This window comes from Drosophila teissieri, chromosome 3R, assembly GCF_016746235.2.
Source record: "Drosophila teissieri strain GT53w chromosome 3R, Prin_Dtei_1.1, whole genome shotgun sequence".
NCBI lineage: Eukaryota > Metazoa > Arthropoda > Insecta > Diptera > Drosophilidae > Drosophila > Drosophila teissieri.
Window position 1 is genome coordinate 30,721,084 of NC_053032.1, and position 18,416 is coordinate 30,739,499.

An 18,416-nucleotide genomic window follows, 5' to 3' on the forward strand; every position below is an offset into this window, starting at 1 on the left:
TGATCTGTCCAAAACACCGGAAGAAATGCTTTCTGTCTTGCTAGCAAAGCAAGTTTAAACACTTATCTTAACCAGAAATATCCCTAAATATCCTTTTTAATAAATATCAAAATGGTATTGTGTTGCAAAAGGCATTGACATTATACTCGTAATCTAATGTAAACAATTGGGCAAAAATGACCAAACTGCACAGTGCAGATTTCTATGTGCGATCGGAATGCGCCTCGATTATTTGTTTGTACAGGGGCTTCAAAGGAGCGTCCCCAGTTTTATAGTGCTCGATGTGCGCTAGATGTTTGCATCTGCATTCGCTTTGACATCTCGCAGCAACATAAACTGGCGAATCGGGCAGGGAAAACACCTTTGTGCCGACACCTATAAAAATGTCCGATCTTTACGATCGTTGCGATCTTTGCGATCTTTACGTTTAGCCCCACCACGTCGAATGGCAGTGCGGGTTTATATGCTTGGGGCGACTTCCACGAATTCCACGCCGGAAATTATGAGGTCGGCCTTTTGAGGCGACAACAATGTTGCCACACATTAAAATATGAAAATTCACTTAAAAACGTAAACAACACGGACTCGTCTCCGTTCTCTGTTCTCCGTTCTCGATTCTCCGTGCTCCCCATTTCGACATAAAATCATCCGCTGAAAATTGAAAACTGAAAAACTGAAAAACAAAATAGCAGAAAAGCAAAATCCGAGTGTCCAAGGCGGCAAACGCTTTACGATCGATCGTTAAATAAATTGGCAAATAAATGTAAATGAGGCATGGTCAGAACTGAACTGACACCGCACCATCCCGCTCCCTCGACTGCGTCCATCAATGGCGATTTTGGCGGAACACAATCCGCCGGACATTTGGGCAGGTCAGCCAACCAAATGGATCCTCGAACGACGCTGTGGAAATGTAAATTACAACTGAATTTGCGCATCATGCAAGTGTGTGCAGTCGCATAAATCACAGCTCTCAATGGGTTTCTTTGAGGAATTCAGTCAGTCGGTTAGATGATGGATAAGTAGCTGCCTTTTGGGGCCAAGGATCGGTGTTCTACTGACTGCTGATGGGGTGAAGGTGATGGCAAGGTGCAGATCTTGTAGATAAGTCAGCAGAACAATTTAGAAATTCCATATTGCTTTTGCGGTCTATCAAATATGAATAAGCGGAAGTGAAACGTAAGCAGACTTGGAAGTATCTAATAGATACATTTTCCTCGTATCCATGGGGTTGTGGCTTCGCTGCCAGCTGACAGCTGCTCATCGAACTTTATCTGCGGCCGTAAATGGCAGGAGCCACTAAACGCATATAGTTGAATATTAATGAACCCGATTTTTACAGGGCACTTGGCCGCTTTTATCGCCGGCAAGGAGGACACACGGCTAAGTCCCACGACTGGAGTCGAAATCACTGCAGCAATTAAAGTGGATTTATGAATCCACCGATGACAGATTCCAAGGAGGAAGTGCCATCTCGGAGCGAAGACCGCCAATATTGTATTAAAATTTTGCCATCATAAAGATTATTATTTTATGGCGGCGCACCCCCCATATCCCCCGATATCCCTATACACATATCGTATGTAATGCCATATAGCCACGCGTCGCAGGCAGATTCAAATAAATTTTTAATGCACTCGTTCCCGTTTTTGGTCCTGGCGTCGCACTTTTATTATTGATATTTACAGCTCACATATCGACTGCCATGATGCATTATTCATCGGAGAGCCGCTGACGTCAAGTCAAGGATTGTATGGTTGTGTTCGTCCCCTTGCAGTGTTTGGTAATTAATGAAGCCATAAAAACTAAACCCAATTAATTAAAAATGCACACACACTCGACTTTTTCCACTCGAAGGGAGGCGAGAAACGAACCTCGAACATCAAACATCGCCCATCGGCCATCGGCCATCGAATCGGGCCATGGAAATCGAGCGGTGCCAACTGTAAAATGTCTTTTACGACGAGATCTGCACTTGATGGCCATTACCCATTACCCCCGCCCACATCTCCATCCCCATCCTCATCCAAATCACCATCCACATCCATTCATGTATCCAGTCTGAAGCTGAGTAATTCCCAAGTAAAATGGCGTCGGCCATTGTTAAAGTTTTTATTACAAACTCGTAAATGTCGAATGTAATTTAGACAAACATGTGTGCGATGGGTCCTCGTATTAATAGTAACTTGATTGAGCCCTGACCACATTGCCCATTGCCACTATTTTTCTTGGCCAAATGCAACATGTTCCATGGGCAAAAAACAACTCACTCGGGCTAATCAAAATATTTGCAGAGAGACAAAACTAGTCTGAAAGGTGCCAGAGCCGTTTTCATCGCACATGAAACACTTGCGGGCTGTCAAAGTCGAGGGAAATGCGGAAAATGCGGAAAACGCAAACTCAAGTGCAGCAGCTAAATGACAAGCGAAAGGGGAGAAAACCTGACTTTTGGACAGAAAGAAAACAAAAGTATGTTACACTACATTGCAGACAATTCAGTTTAAAGTAATAAACATTATATAGTAAATGAAAATACTCAATATATAATATAAGATGCAACCGATGGGATGAAAATTCCTTCCAGGGCAGAATTCTCACGCTGCCTTCGCGTTGAAATGAAACGGGTCGTAAGCCTGCATATTTAAACATTAATTAAATTAAACTACTAACAACAAAGTCGTGTAAACAGTGTGCCCTGGGGACAGGCACCACAGTGGAGACTCTCGAAAGCACTCGGCGGACACCTTCCGAGTCCACTGACACCAACACGGGGATGTGGACAAGGACACGTGGCGTCCAAATTAAGCATCTCTGCCACTCCGCTTCCCTCTCTACTCTTCTCTTCTCCGGCGGACAGCCGCGTGTTGATGAGCAAAGCAAACCGTAAATCGTCACTTGCCCCAACCCTCAGGAAAGTCCAGTGAAAATCGGGCTGAGGTCTCGCACTCCAAATACCCATTTAAATGACATTGAAGAGCTGGCATTAACATCAGCTGAGCCATATATATAAACATATGAAGTAAAAATCAATTTGCTTATCAAATATTTATATGTAAATAATAGATTATGGAAACTATTCCACTTTCAAAGATTTTCCTTAGCTTTTTCTTGAAGTTATTTGACATTATACCAATGCCCAATATACCCCTTGTACTGATTCCCAACACATTATCCAGAAACACGGCATGGATTTCAAGAGACGTGTGCCATTTGGCATGTGACCTGACCCACCCATTTTCCATTTCCCAGCGTGAGTTTTCTCCAGAGAGCAGTTGATTACTCGGCTCGATGACAACTATTCGGGCTGCAGAAGCCGCACCTGCCGCAGCAGCCCGCATTATCAATGCGTTTTCTAATGAAACGGGGGAAAGTCCAGGGAAACGCCAGAAAATGTGAAAATAATTTGAATAATTTCCCGAATATTTTCGCACGTGCTCGGCTGGGGCCACCCTTTTCTCGTGGATGATAATGAGTCCTGCAGTGCGGTGTGCTGGAAAGTAACCACTTTCTGGCCTCGAATGGCCAACTGTCGTCGCAATGACGGATATGCATTGACATGGCAAATTAATATTAATTTCTGACACACGCGCCAGTGACACTTTTCCAAGTTTTCTAAGTTGCCAAGCTGCCGAGTTGCCGCGCTACCGAGTTGCTGCTGAAAAAATAACACGAAATTATTCTGAAAACATTTATTTTGTCTGCGATTTGCAGGGGGCAATGATGATGAGGCTGTCTGGTTGCGGATGGCAATGGGAATGGGCTTGGGAATGGGAAATGAGGACGGTCCTAACTGGCATCCTGTGACAGGACAGGATATCAAGTGAAATGATGCGAGCGTCCGACGGAGCGGCTTGAGTAATTAGTTTGGATTTTGTGGCATTATAAAATCTCCTTTTTCGGGGCGGCTGGCGCACAAATATTTATTCAAGTGTTAAAGTGTCTGCCGCGCAAAAAGTGTTTTCTTTGAGCACTCACTCTGCGCTCTCGGATGCCCTTTCCCCATTTTTTACTTTTGTTCGTTTTTCGTTTTATATTTAAAAATTTCATTGGCCCCGGCGACAAAGGCCGTCAATCTTTGCGTTCTGTCCGTTCTGTCCGTACTGTCCGTGCCGCGGAAAACCCTCGCGAGTGCCATGAAAAATTAGACACCTTATGCATCTTTGCATTGAAAAGTTCTCGCAGCGAGGGAAAACATCATTTTCATACACAATCAATCCTTGTAATTGGCCGTTCTCGCGCTGCTTTTTTCTAGTTTTTCCCATGAAAAACGTAGCGCTAAATGAAACTGCAGAACGAGGAAAGGCAGGGCAGGAAAAACGCAGAAAAGAAAAGCGCCGCCATTTTTTCCGCGGCCAAAAAATCAAAGAGCAGATGAGAAAAGCAAAACTCACGCACAGCAAAAGGGAAATGCCAGAGAAAAGTTTAATTTCACTAATCACAGCAGAGTAATTACGTGGAAAATGAATTTTTTTCTTTCTTTCCGCCGCCAAGGAGTTCTGGAGTTTCGCGATGGAAAGGTACCGGAACTTCGGGGCAAACAAATAACTGGCAATTTGTACGTTTTAATTTTTGTGTGCATTTTGGAAAAAATTTCAATTTTACTTTGCTTATTAATCAAAGCCAAAAGTTGCCAGAGGTCGAAGGGTTTTCGGGGGTGGCAATGATTCGGGGTCAAAGACCATTTAACTATGCACTTTTTTTCCTGCACAGCTAAGAAGTAAACTCTTTATGGTAAAAAACGAACATGTATTCAAGTATTTTGAGACCTTTCTTTGTTTTTAATTTGACATTATTTCTGTGTAACCACTAAAAAATCGTTAAGTTAAAGTGAAGGGCTTGCAAGCATTGGAAATGTCTGCTAATTTATCAGCGAAGCTGTCAGAAGCACGAAGGTTTCTCAAGAGGAAAACACAAGACGAATGGAGTTTGAGCTGCGGATTGTTAGACACTTTCGAGTGATCCGAGGTGGAGTGGCAGTGAGGAGGTGCGGGGGTTTGGAGGTGTGGAGCGGGGGGGGCGAAAGACACTTGTTAGGGAAGAGTCTGCGGCACACATGGCTCTCCGATGAGTTTCCCACATTTTCGTCACCCACTGGGGACGGGGGCTGCACATACATAAATCGCTCGGAAAACTAAACACGCAATTCGAGAGTCTAATAAAGTTGCGCAAACAAATGATGCGGTGGCCCCTGGAACACCGAAGTGGAGCATCAGCATCCAACATCCCACATCCCAAACTCATGCCCATCCCATTTTTAGGCCCCTAATGCACAAAACAGGGACAAAGATACAGATACATTCTGCCACTTCCCCTTCAATAAGTAGACTTTTTTTCTGTGTTTAATTGCATCGAGAGGCAAAGTGTTAAAGAGTTTATGTGCAACATTTACGGGGGGATGGGGAGGGGGCGGCGGGACACCATTTCCCAGACACACTCACACAATTATAAATGCAATAAAATACTTTTCAAGCGAAACTCATAAATTTCCGAAAAGCATTCGTATAGTACGCACAAACCTCGCTGGCGACACACAAAAGACCCGGATTCTGTCTCCGAACTCCGAAGAGTGCACCACCATCACACACTGCCCCTAGGTGCCCCTCGTCCCTTCCGGATCCGTGAGAAATTCCGGGGCACAGGAGGAGCACCCCTTTCGGAGCTTAGAGCCCGGAGTTAATCACGCCAGATGGTAATGGGTTTATGGAGATGTTTGCTTTATGGCAGCGGCTATGACATTCTCAGCAAGGTGACATCATCATCAATGGTACACAAAGCCAAGTGCAGTTTATAAATTAAACTAAATGTTCATGGCATAATATTCCCTTAATGATAGCATACAGCTCAACAGGATAATATGTTTTTGATTCAACCCAAGCAAAGTCTTTAGGAGTAGCACCCTTTTTTCCAGTGCACCCAAATGAGTTAAACTTTCTTGTCTGACTTCGCTTGTTTATTTGTTTTCAGCGCTGTTGAATGATTTGCTGGGGACAAAAACTCACAAAATGGCAATTTCAGTTTGGAGTCTTAGCTGTTTGGGTACCTCTATCTACATATGTAGTATATCCACAGCTGTGCCAGCCGTGATCTGTGATGATAATTAACCATTGAATCGCAACTAATCTCCCGGGAAAGCCGCTCCCGGAGTGCCGGCGTGTGAGTAGTGGGTAGTGAGTAGTGCCATCAATTACTGGCCACAATTGCCGGCGTTGCACATGCCACATAACATATAACATATAGAGCAGTATCCAAGTATTCACCCAGCCAGTGTACAAGTGGTTCCAAAAATAAAACCCAACAGTCGAGAGCCGAGAGCGGAACCACTCCTCAGTTTCAGGTCCAGTTCGATGGGTCTTTGCTTTTGCTTTTGCTTGTGCCTCTGCGCACATGGTAAATAAATTGCCAAACAAATATCAACATGACAAATTGATTAATTCATGTTATTATTCCACTGATGTGCTCGAATGTGTCCCGGAAAACGGCGGCTGGGAATAATGCGGCCGAGGCGTATTTAGTTTTTAGTTCTAGTCACACATTAACCAAATGAAAATTCGGTGTTGACGCATTTGTTTTTCCCACTCTCCGCAAGGAAACGGCGACAAATGAGCCAGGCGGTCGCTCGGCAGCAGCTGACAAGAAAAACAGGGACAACAAGTACACCACAGTGAGATATGTGGAAATGAAAATGAAAATGAATGGAAATAGGAATAGGAATAGGAATAGGAAAATGGAGACATTGAGCACGTTGCTACATTTGTCAACGATTTCCATATGGCAAAGTCCGCCGACCATCTCTTCTATTGGAATTTTAATGATGCGCGAAATGTTAATTTTTCATCTTGATCGCCTCGCCCCCTCGCCTCCTCCGAATTTGCTGCGAGTTCCGTCAGCCTCCGTTCCCATTTCCCAGCCACTTAATGAGCCGGCGGCTGAGTCATCCGCGCTGGCTTTCAATTAACGTTGATCACCTCAATTGAGGCACGTCGCCGTTAAAGGCACTGCGAGAAAATATGATCAGCAACATCAACTTATAAAATGAAAATCCACCTCTACGATCATTACGCTCAATTCCTTGATCTTCGCTCTCAGTGATCTTAATTTTGTTTTGACATTTATATCTATTGATGTTTGTTTTCCGCAGTGTGCGATTGCCCCCCTTTATATCGGCCAATTAAGGAATATGGCTTCTCTACCTCCTCCAACTTCGGCGTTCGGCAGCAGCAGTTGGCCCGAGATGTGGGCACATTCCTGTGCAGGGTACTGGGTACTTACTGGGTGCTGGGTGCATTGCAACCCGACTTGGCCATATAATTCCTGCTAATTGAAGCGAATGGCTAGAGCAGATATTAAGTTACGCCCCTCGTGGCGGCGGCGGCGGCGGCGAGGTGAGGTGAGGAAGAAGTTAGCTCGCGAGGGTCGCGTGTTTAATAATAATAATTTCTTTGGAATATGTTTATGGTAAGCCGTGGTCTAATTAAAATCAATTGCCTTAATTGAAAGTACAACCATGGCCAGCCAAGGAACTCTGTACTTCGACAGCAGCGCGCATCTACTTGCCACACACTATCGACACATGAAGGTAGCAATTTGATCGCCGGCATTATTTATGGCTTTATTCGTCCAAAAGCCGAAAGTTCTTTGGAGCGTGCAATCCGAGTGGCCATAAATCAGCATCACTTGGAGCATCAAATTGGCATAAATCTATGGGATGACTGGCCGATACAAAGAATACTGCGAGTATAGCTGGGGCTTGCATGTTAATTTTTCAAAACGCCGCGACAGTTGCTGCTGGTAATTGCGGACTTGGCAAGTGCCCATATATTATATTATTTGGCCAAAACACTTGATATATGGCCGGGCCAATGATAAATCTCAGACGATAGTTGCGCTTTATTCTAAAACCCACACTTTGTGTGGGCTTTGTTCTTGGCCATAACGTCGCCAGTTTGGAGCATTTCTTTTTCCTTATCTCGGCCCGAACAATTCATACTTTCAAATATCCCCGGCAGTTGGCATTTCATATGCATTTCTGTTTATTGGCCTGCAAGCCTTTGCCTTTGACTTTCTCGGTCCCCGCTGCCAATTGTCTTGCATCGTAAATTATGTAAATTGTTTTGCAAATACACTCCGTTGGCAGTTTAATTAGCTGACATTGGAGCCAAATGGAGTGGGAGCTCTGTGTGTCATACCAAAGATACTACGCCAATAAATGGTATAATTTGCAATGATTTCTTTGATTTATTTCAATTATATCCGTCTTTTTACACCCATGAAAACGTTTTCCTCTGAGCCTAAACCCTTTTATAACACATATTTTAAACAAGTATATTGAGAACTGAATAAACAAATAAATTGTACATTTAGGCAAACACATAAAACCCCGCCGACGTACAGAGTGCTTGCCCATTACACTTAATATTTCATCGCGAACTTCAACCTCAATTATGAAAATGAAAGGGAAGCGCCACTCGCAACTCGTATCTTAACCTCGCCCACCCCAGAGAACTGGGAACTGGAAAAAACCCCAAAGGCAAGCCACTCCACCCCGTAGGCCGAGTTTCGTGGACAAAGACTCAAAACAGTGGAACATACCTCAACTCGGGCATTTTAAAATGGTTCGACGCACTGGCGGATATGAGCAACCAGAATGTGCACATAACATTAAATGGGTTCACTTACGGATACGGGACATGGTATATGGGATATGGGATTACGGGGATAGTGAGCACCGTATGAGCAGCGTATGTGGCAAAATGTACGACGGCGGGGCAAAAGGAAAACAAATTTCAATTTAGCTTAAAGATTTTGCACATAAAATTTGTAACACTCAATTAGTTTAAACGACAGCGAAAAATGTTGCCAGACCGAGTCACAACAATGGCTACAAGCTACCCCCTGTATGTTTTCAGTTGGTTTTTGCTTATTTTCGGGTATCCTGCGTGTCCTGCGTGTCCTGCGTGTCCTGGGTAAATCGCATAAATGCGGCGACGTATGAATTTCGCTTAATATGATTAGTGAGCGCTCCTTGCCAACATCCCCGACCACCGAGTTATCGAATGATATGCGAGGTACTGGTACTACAAGTGCACTAATGGAGTGAAACACTTTCGCTGCATACTTGCGGCACACATCATTATGATGAGCTCGCAAGGGATGGTGGATTATGAATGCTGGGTGGATGGTGGGTGGTTCTGGAGCAGCCTCGAAATCAATTTCATTTCGCTAATGTCGTGTAATACTAAAATCGTTTACGCTTCTGTGCCATTCAAGTGGGATTGCCCGATTAGAAACAAATGCTCGATTCCAAAGTTTCATGAGTGTGGGGATGGAAAGCGGAAAGCGCAGCTGGTCGAGGTGGGTCAGTCAGTCAATCACCGAGGACCAAATCTTTATTAATTCTGATCGATGAGCCATGAGCCTCGCCCGAGTCCTTCGCCCGAGTTGCAACAATCAAATGATGGAGCGCTTACAACAAAAGCTCTCGATTCGCTGCGAACTGGAGACTAGAGACTGGCCACTTTCATGCACTCATACAAATTCGACAGCTGAAAGCGTTTCCGTTTCCGTTTGCTTGTCTCTGTTTGTCTCTGTTTGTCCATACATCTCCCTTCTCCCTTTGGTTCCCTTCTTCTTTTGCCACGCCCCCCATTTTCCACCTCTCCAGCAAGGCTACACTGTCCATCGATGGAGCAATGAAGCGCGTTTATTTGCCGCTCGTAATTTATTTACTGCCCAACTCCGTGCACTTCGATTCCATTCGGATAGAACCATTCAAACGTCTCCTCTGCACTCTGCCCTCCACTTGCTCAGTGCAACTTGTTAGTTAAATATTGCCAGAAGCTGCGACTCTTCTTCCAGATGCACTGCGAGAAATGCATAGCATTCCCTAAAAGTAAACCCCTGTTTACGTATACAACTGCGTTTGCTATGGCAATTCTATTGAATTAAAACAAAACAGTTTCAACAACTTCCTAAAACGAACTATCTTCTTCCATGAAGACAAAAGATAGTTTATGAACAGTGCTTTCCTTTATATTAATTATCAGTACTTAATTCCTCACTAGGGTATAAATAGTGCTCAAGATTGTTCTCAGTGCACTGCTTGCAAGTGATAAATTAATCGCTACATCAGTTTTTAATTCCGTGTTGCTGGCGATTTATCTTGGACTCCATGCGTTGAGTCTTTCGAAACACTGGGACAAGGTTTTCCTGAATGGCGAGGATAGAGCGAGAACGAGACGGGGCTTTCAATGAAAGCCGGGCTGTGGCTAAAATACAGTGATCCCTCACTCTGCGCAACCTTGCGCCCTCCCCCAGGCGCCACTGTTTAAAATGATGTATGGCACACATTTTGACAAATGTACAAAAATGAGTCATGAGTTCGCGGGGCAAACAGAAAGCGCTTCTCTGCTGCTGCGCATCACGTTGCTGCTGTTGCTGTTGCTGATGCTGATGCTGTTGCTGCTGCTGCTGCACTATTTTCTGTTGACTTTTTCATGTACTGGCTGTTGCTGCTTTTGTTGGCATTATCCATAAAACAAACACAAACTGGCGGAGAAGATGGAGCTGCTGCTTACACATGTTTTGCGAAAAAAAAGGGGAATGGGTCTGGAGCCTGGCGCCGTAATTAATCATTTATGGTTTACCTTAACTCGGAGCTCTGTGCTCCGCATGCAGCAGATTTAATTCAAGCTGGGCTGTAAACAGATCTCTGCCATTTTGCGCGGTTTCAAACAAGTTGTATACATCGTATACACTTTTAATGCGAATTTACTTATAAATAAATTCGTGACACTTCATATATTTGAACAAAATTCAATCTAGTGGAGTTGAAATTACTGTCTCCGGGCTGTCAGAAATCTATAGCAGCCCTGTAGCTCCAAAATCCAGTCCCTTGTCTCGCGTAGACTTATCAACAGCGTCTGGAATATCGAGCTCCGGACTTTTCTTTCAGCGTTTGGTGTTCCGTGTGTCCGTGGTTAGAGGTTTTGCGTGGCTACGGCTAGGTACATATATTTTTGTAGGATCGGGACTAGGACCAAAGAGCATGGCCAATCGCTCCAGCCAGCGGGACCGAGAGTTCAGCCGCGACCACTCTAGCAATTACAATCGCGACAATCGAGACTATAATCGGGACAATCGTGATAATCGTGATAATCGGGACAATCGTGATAATCGGGACAATCGCGACAATCGTGACAATCGGGACAATCGCGACAATCGGGAGAATCGCGGCAATTTCCGCGACTATCGCAATCGTGACAGGGATCGCGATAGGCAGCGTCAGGTGCCCACGGAACCACCGTTCATCGCCTATGTGGGCAACCTGCCCAAGGGTCTCGTCCAGGGCGATGTGATGAAGATCTTCTCGGACTTTGAGGTGAAGAACGTGCGCCTGATCAAGGACCGTGAGACCGATGAGTTCAAGGGCTACGGCTACGTGGAGTTCGAGACCCTGGCCCAGCTGAAGAGGGCTCTCTCCTGCAACGGCCGCATCAAGCTGGACAACTTCTCGGCCCCCCTGCGCATCGATATAGCCGACCATCGCCGGCAGACCCCGGGTTCCAGCGGAGCTGGCGGCGCTCCTCCAGGTGGTGGCTCCCAAAGTCTGGGCGGTCATGAGAGAGGTGGAGGCGGCGGCAGAGGAGGCGGCGCCGGTGGCGGAAACGGTAGCAATCCCTATTACCAAAGGCGCAACTATCGGCGGGACGACAGTGTGGGATCGCATCAGTGTCGCCGGCGGGAGGCGCGCAGCAGCAGCAACCACCACATGTCCAACAGCAGCCCCACCCAAAGCACCACGTCCATCAACTACAACCGCACCACTCGCGGTGGTTTCAACAGCCGTGGTGGTGCAGGTGATCGCGGTGGCGGAATGGGCAATGGCAATCGCTACCAAGGAGGAGCTCCACGTCACTACGATGACCGCGAGGATCATCACTCGTCGAGCAGTGGAGGATTTCAGCGCAATCGCAACTACAACTTCAATCGGTAAGAAATGGACTGCCAATCGAGCACTTAAATCACCTTGACTGCAAATTCCATTTCCAGCTCCTTGAACAGCGCGGGCGGAGGAGGCGCTGGAGTGGCTAGGGGCGGGAATCCGCAGCGGAACTTCAATGGAAATGGAGGCGGCGGATTCGGGAGCGTAAATGGAAACGGCAACTATACGAATTTTGTGCAGAATCGCAACCGCGATCGCCGAGGACACTACAATCCCAACAACGCTGGCAGTTCTGGCAGCTACAATGGCAACTTTGGCGGGGACAACAGTAATCCCGTGCACGGAGTATCCGAATCGGGATCATCCGGAACCGGTCCCACTTCGAGCAATCAGTTCGGAGTACTCGACGACGATGATCGACCCAAGCTGGTGCTGAAGCCAAGGACGGTGACTGCACCCATAAACTCGCTGGCCGAGACCAAGCAGGCTGCTCTGATCTTCGGAAAGGCCAAGCCCCGCGACGACAGCTCCACGCCCGTATCCTCGCCACGTCAGGACTTGGAGGCCATAACCGATGCCTTGAGTGCGTCCACTCCTTTCGCAGGATCGACAGGAGGGCCAAGTGATCATGGGCCAGTTGTGGGCGACAACTGAATCGGATGCCGCGATTTCGATCACTTGGGTTCAGCATGGCGAGATCTTTCAATAAACTTTTCACAGGCCTCTTATATTATATTATTAGATTTGTATCCTCTGATGTTCGTACACTTCGTCCTCGGGAATCAAGACGGCAATCGCCTTTCCACTGTAAACGTATTCCAAATTCACATTGTGTAATTCATTGGCCTTTTTCTTACGCTTTTGTTAAATTCAGTGATTAGGCGAGGAAATAAATAAATCATTGACCAAACATATGCAAAAGCTGTTTAGTAAAGGAAGTACGAGGTATGCCAAAATATTTCTACCACTATGCCTAATTTATTTCTACTCCAGAAAGTAGGAAAGGTTATTTCCCTAATTAGAGGCTGATCAGCCCCAGATAACCATAAACATCAGGACGCCAGCCATTCAGCCATTCCGCTTGGAGTACCCATAAATCGCAAAAGTTAATGCTCGGTGACAAAGTCGGGGTGCAGGAAGATAGCTCACCTCCGGCGGACGCAAAGGACATTCGCGGACACTTGGAGCGGCATTAACTAGTCAACTTGAACTAATTGAATTGAACGAGATTAAAGAATTTTACGCCGGAATAAAGACGTTTGGCAAGTGAGGCGAAAAGGAGCAGAAGGCCCTGGTATTTATGGGCCAAGATTTACGAGCCACAACAAGTCGCGGCCACTTTTGGCCACGGCTTCTGAAATTGAGCCGCACATCCTGGCTTGTACAGGCAAATTGGCTTAATTTCTTTTTAATTTGCTGCCGGTTTTCCCGGCTTTTCCTCGCTATTCCTTTGCTTTTCCCCCCCTTTTTCCCGCTTTCCACTTTCACTTTCCGCTTGGCCCGCTCAGGAGCTCTCGAAACGAAATTCAATTTGAAAAAGTGGAAAGAACTGCGGATGTGAGCTGACCTGGACACGCCCCTGCCCGTTTCCATTTGAAATTTCTGGCCGATATGGAGAGCATCCCCGGTCCAAAAGCCAATTTACGCACGAACATTTTTTCAATTTGCGCGGCTGAAACCGCAGTGACCCCCCATCTAATTTCCCCATCCCCATCCCCCCCACCGCCCCGCTGCACTTTATAGAAATCCCGCGGAAAATTCACGGCATTAAAGGACTTTTCTTTCTTTTATTTTCTCCTCTCCTTTTATTTCTTTTGAAGTTCGCCCACTGGCCGCGAGTTTTATTTGCCTTTTTTCCCTGTCTGCCAAGGCTTTCCCGCTTTTCGCGCCGGACTTTTCCCGTTAATGTGTCACACGCACTTTATAAGCAATTGTTGTTGCCGGCGCGGGGCGGGGCGGGGAAAATGGGGGCGGCGTTGGCGTCTGGAAAAGTTGACGACGCTGTCGACGCCCATGGCGCAATTATTATGATTATTAGGTACAGCTGCACTTGCCCATCGGCTGCCACTTATAAGCAAAAATTGTAATTTACCTCAGCGCGGGAGCACACTCAGAGAAAATCTTTCTAAATCACAGTCTGAACAGTCTGATTATTTCCCAAATCAAGCTTTCAAGTAGATGCTCTCAAAACGAGAACTAAAATCATTTCTATGTCCTATCTCATTTACACTTTACATCAAGAGAAACCTTTTCTGCCAGTGCACTGAAAACTGTTCGCCAGCTTTGCTGCTGTTGTCCATTAGGGTGGACCTGAACTTTGGTCCGCTTTTGACCGCTCTCTTTGGCTCTGGCTGCTGTGCATCGCCTTGGGGGTCACGCGTTAATAATCGCGCTGAATGACTTCATAATGAAAATATTAAAGGTGTTTGTTGCCGCTCTTGTTGTTGCTGCTAGCCGCCGGCCGGGATCAGGATAAGTACATATACATACATACACAGGGAACGGAACACCCGCAGGACTCGCTCACACAAAAGGCGCAAAGTTTATGTTTATGTCATGCCCTCGAATGGCAGCAGCGCAGAAGGTGAGAGAGGGGTCTTTTCCCGGGTTATAATTTAATAATAATGCTCCTTTTTTTCATTAAATGTAAGTGCATCATGGGCGGAGGCTGCCTCAAGTGGCAGGTTGAAATGAGCTAGGAAAATGTTGGAACTCAGTGCTGGGCACTCAAGAAGAATGCTTATTTGAATGCTTATTTAATCAGAAGAATGTTTTCAAACATGTATTGATAGGAGCAGTGTCGGAGCAGCGGAGTGATTAAAAAAGAGGTACATATACATATATGTATGTACATATGAGCACACATTTATGGTCGCATAGTCTCCTTGATCCAACTGTCGTAGAAAATAACATCTGAGTAGACACCTGGAAAGTAGTGAGAGCCGCATTCCTGGCCAAAGGACACAATGCCCCCCAGGACCCAGACGCCCTCCTGGAATGCCATCAGTGGTCCGCCGGAGTCGCCTTCGCAGCTGTCGCCGCGCCCATTACCACTGGCGCACAGGTGCGATTCGCCCAGTGGAATAGAATTGGAGTACGTGTGAACACACCAATTGGGATCCACGTAGGTGAGCACCGAACTCAGCTTGACAGGGCTCCTCCTGCTGGTCTCGGTACTACCCCATCCTGCCACCGTAAACGACTGGCCGGCCTGCCAGTGCTGCACAGCCACAGTCGAGGGCAAGCAAACAGGTCGAATGGCGGGCGAGTAGGCAACATCTCTCGCCAAGCGGATCAGCGCAATGTCGTACCAGTATGTACGGCTTCCGTAGCTCTCATGGATGTGGATCTGCTCGACCGGGATGCGCACAGCGCTCGGTAGGCATACTCCCATTTGGCAATCCACCGCGGTTCTAGTGTCGTGCTCGCCCAATCTCACAGAGACTCTGAGAAGATGCATCGTTAATAATGAAACGAAAGCCACAAATATACTGGAGTGCCTACAGGTCGCCGTTTCGGTATTTGGTACCTTCCGACACGCAGTGAGCCGCTGTTACAACATATCGGTGATTGATCAGTGATCCCGCGCAGTCCGTTCTCAATTGCAGTCCATTTGGTGGACGGTACTCCAGTAGCGCTATCCACGCGTATTGCGTGAGCAAAGCTTCCGTGCCATGCAGGATCTGGGGATGCACTACGTCGCCACCACAGATGGACCGATCGGGAAGCAATCTGGCATCTGCCGTCCTGTCGTAGTCCTTATCCGCAGTGCAGCAGATGACTGGCGGGATGCTCTGGTCTGAGGCGCAACGGGATTCGAAGATGAACTGCTTCTCAGAGTCTGTTAGTTCACCCTTCGCTATTACCGAGTTCAGGGGCACGCACAAGTAAATAGACACACACAGTCCACGTCGCTGGTTGGGATTCCGACATTCTGGGTCTGTAAACGACCATAAATATGTAAGCCGAGTTCTATTATTCGGTATTCAGTGTCCATTGCGTTGTCCACTTCTTTCGCTGTTTATTCCGAATTATTTATTTCCACTTTGTGCACTTACATTTTGTACCGGCCGTGCGGTTAATCAAAACACAGAGCAAAACCACTGCGATCACCTTCATTGCGATTGCGATTGCGACTGAACTTCGGAAGCCTCGACTACGGTCTATTCGATGGACACGAGAAAAATGCCAGAGTCTTTCTCTGCTAAGTTGAGTGCGATTACTGGCTGTTATCATTTCAATAAGTTGGAACCATAAACGCGTCTGTGAAAAAGTAGACCGTTGGAAGCCAAAGTAAAAAATCCCAAAAAACACTACTTTTAGAAATAACCCAAGATACAGAAAATTGTTAATTAATACTTGCTTGACTATAGTTTCGAAATCAACATGTATTTCCCAAAATGAACCACTGACTCGTTGTCATTCTCGACGAATAGTCAATACTCGGGATATCAGCAATCCGATTGTGTTTGCACTTTCGACAGGCGACCCCAAGAAACAATTAATGCTGGCAAAGGACGAGAGGGGCTGAAGGATACAGGATACAGAATGCAGGAGCACAGACGCGGAGGACCACAAGTAATATTTTAAATGTAGTTTCGGGCTAATTGTCATGCCATCGACGGCGTCTTATCGGACGGTAGCAAAACAATTTGGGCAAATTTATGCAACACAAACGAGCTGAGAGTGCCCCAAAGGAGCACGAAGGACACACAGGACCACGCAGGACATGCAGGATGCCCAGATGGAGAGATAAGTCAAAAATGCTGCCATTAAAATGCTGGCATTTGCAAGTCTATCTGGTATCTGGTATCGACAGGGTTTCGCAAAAGTTGCGAAAGGAGGTGAGCGGAAATCTAGCCGTGGTGGTCATTAATGAACACGGACCACTGTCCCCGCACAGTGGAGTCCATTAAAAAGGACTGAATGGCAATTAAGCACTGGAGTCAAAAGACAGAGTCGGAGTCAGAATCAGAATCGGAATCAGAGGCTGAGGCAATTAAGGCGCCCCTTTCGCTGCAAGGACACTGGGCAATTAAGCCGGACCAAAGTTGGCCAATCCCTTGGAGTCGACCTTATCCTTTTCACCTATCTCTCTGGCCGAGGAAAACTTAAATGAGTTTTCCGGCAGCAGAGTGAGAGAGAGAGAGAGTGAGAGAGCGTCCCGCTGCGAGCATTTAAGTGACTGCAACTTTGATTGGCTGGCCGCTTGAGTGGCCAGCAGATTTATCTCCTATTTCCGAGTCCCCCCCAATTGCACATAAATCCCTACGACGATACCTACGCCCAGCTCGAGGGATCCAGGGATCCAGGGATCTAGCCATAAAAATATTTGGAATATTTGTAGCCAAACGGCGACATGTGTGTGAGTTGAGTTTTAGAGGGCGACACATCTTCGATATGCTCGTTTAAAATAATTTATTGCACTGCCACTGACACCCATTGAATGTCTGGTGTGCCACCGGTTCGTTTTCTAAGTAAAGTGTCCCGGCGGCACAAGCTCACAAGATAAATTGCGCAAATAGAAAAATGTTCTAATTAAAATTATGTACAAATATTTTGGATTTCTTCTCGCTGTCATCCATCGATGGGGTGCCAATTAAAATTGATTGGAAATTCCGGGACGGCATTCCCGGCATTTCTACAACATTTCTATGGCACGTGGGCGTTCTTCAGCGCCAAGTAGCAGCTGCCCGAATCCTGTAACGTATCCTTTTCCTGTAACTCGTGATTTGCATGCAAAACCTTTGCTTTTGAACTCCGTAATGGGACTATCTGCTTGGGCTGGCCATTCTGACCATTCCGCATGACTACCCACTCCGAAAGCAATAAAAAGAAGTCTCAATTAACACTCTTGTGCCGGCGAAATGCAGCCAGATGGCTAAATGCATGCATTTAAGTCGCCACCCCGACCTCCGCTAATGTAGCAAATAAAACGGTCACCTTAATGGATTTCTGTTACGCGGTCTAGCTTCGATTTGGACAGAAGGTGGCGAGGCACAGGAACGGGCACAGGACTTCCAGGACTCCCAGGACTCTCGTGCTGTTCCATTGATTGTCCTTGAATCGCAGTCGCTCGCCACTTAATCCAATCGCGCACATGTTGAGTCCTAACAATGGACTCCTGCCTCGTCCTTCACCCCAGCCACGTCCACCTTAAGCGGCTTTCACCTTGACGTTGCCACCACCAACAAGGGCAACACGAAATGGAAACAACACCACCAGGATGTGCCGCGGATTCGGGATGCGGCATCAACTTGATTTTCGCACTAGTCTACACTTAACAAATTGAAATATTTTTTAATATTTATGAAACATTTTAAATATGAAATATGAAACACACATTCGTGATTTAAAAATAAACAAAAATAGTTATATAAAACACTTCCTATAAGGTGGTAAGAAGCCATGCCAAAAGAATATTGCTGCATACTTTTAGAATGTGCTAAGTATCAAAGAATCTGACACATTTCTC

The 18,416-nt window shown here is 46.3% G+C and overlaps 3 protein-coding genes across 6 annotated transcripts in view; 1 reads left to right on the forward strand and 2 right to left on the reverse strand.

Annotated features, from left to right (window-relative positions):
- Positions 1-18,416, reverse strand: part of LOC122621647 — a 107,091-nt gene that overhangs the window by 36,551 nt on the left and 52,124 nt on the right. The window lies entirely within an intron of this gene.
- On the forward strand, positions 10,878-12,855 carry LOC122621633 (heterogeneous nuclear ribonucleoprotein 87F). The gene is made up of 2 exons (XM_043799563.1): positions 10,878-11,988; positions 12,049-12,855. Exons 1-2 carry the CDS (start codon positions 11,045-11,047, stop codon positions 12,593-12,595), a joined length of 1,491 nt encoding a protein of 496 aa, XP_043655498.1. The 5' UTR covers positions 10,878-11,044; the 3' UTR covers positions 12,596-12,855.
- Positions 14,801-18,101, reverse strand: LOC122621648 (serine protease 7). Its single transcript, XM_043799589.1, has 3 exons — positions 16,000-18,101; positions 15,446-15,881; positions 14,801-15,387 (listed from the first exon to the last, which is right to left on the reverse strand). Exons 1-3 carry the CDS (start codon positions 16,175-16,177, stop codon positions 14,808-14,810), a joined length of 1,194 nt encoding a protein of 397 aa, XP_043655524.1. The 5' UTR covers positions 16,178-18,101; the 3' UTR covers positions 14,801-14,807.

What these genes read in the sequence shown, in the direction of transcription:
- LOC122621648 (XM_043799589.1), bottom strand. Translation starts at nt 16,177, where the DNA reads ATGATAACAGCCAGTAATCGCACTCAACTTAGCAGAGAAAGACTCTGG. An exon ending in CCGCACGGCCGGTACAAAAT is followed by an intron (nt 15,882 to 15,999) that starts GTAAGTGCACAA and finishes GGTCGTTTACAG; the next exon opens with ACCCAGAATGTCGGAATCCC. An exon ending in AAATACCGAAACGGCGACCT is followed by an intron (nt 15,388 to 15,445) that starts GTAGGCACTCCA and finishes GCATCTTCTCAG; the next exon opens with AGTCTCTGTGAGATTGGGCG.
- LOC122621633 (XM_043799563.1), top strand. Translation starts at nt 11,045, where the DNA reads ATGGCCAATCGCTCCAGCCAGCGGGACCGAGAGTTCAGCCGCGACCAC. An exon ending in CGCAACTACAACTTCAATCG is followed by an intron (nt 11,989 to 12,048) that starts GTAAGAAATGGA and finishes TTCCATTTCCAG; the next exon opens with CTCCTTGAACAGCGCGGGCG.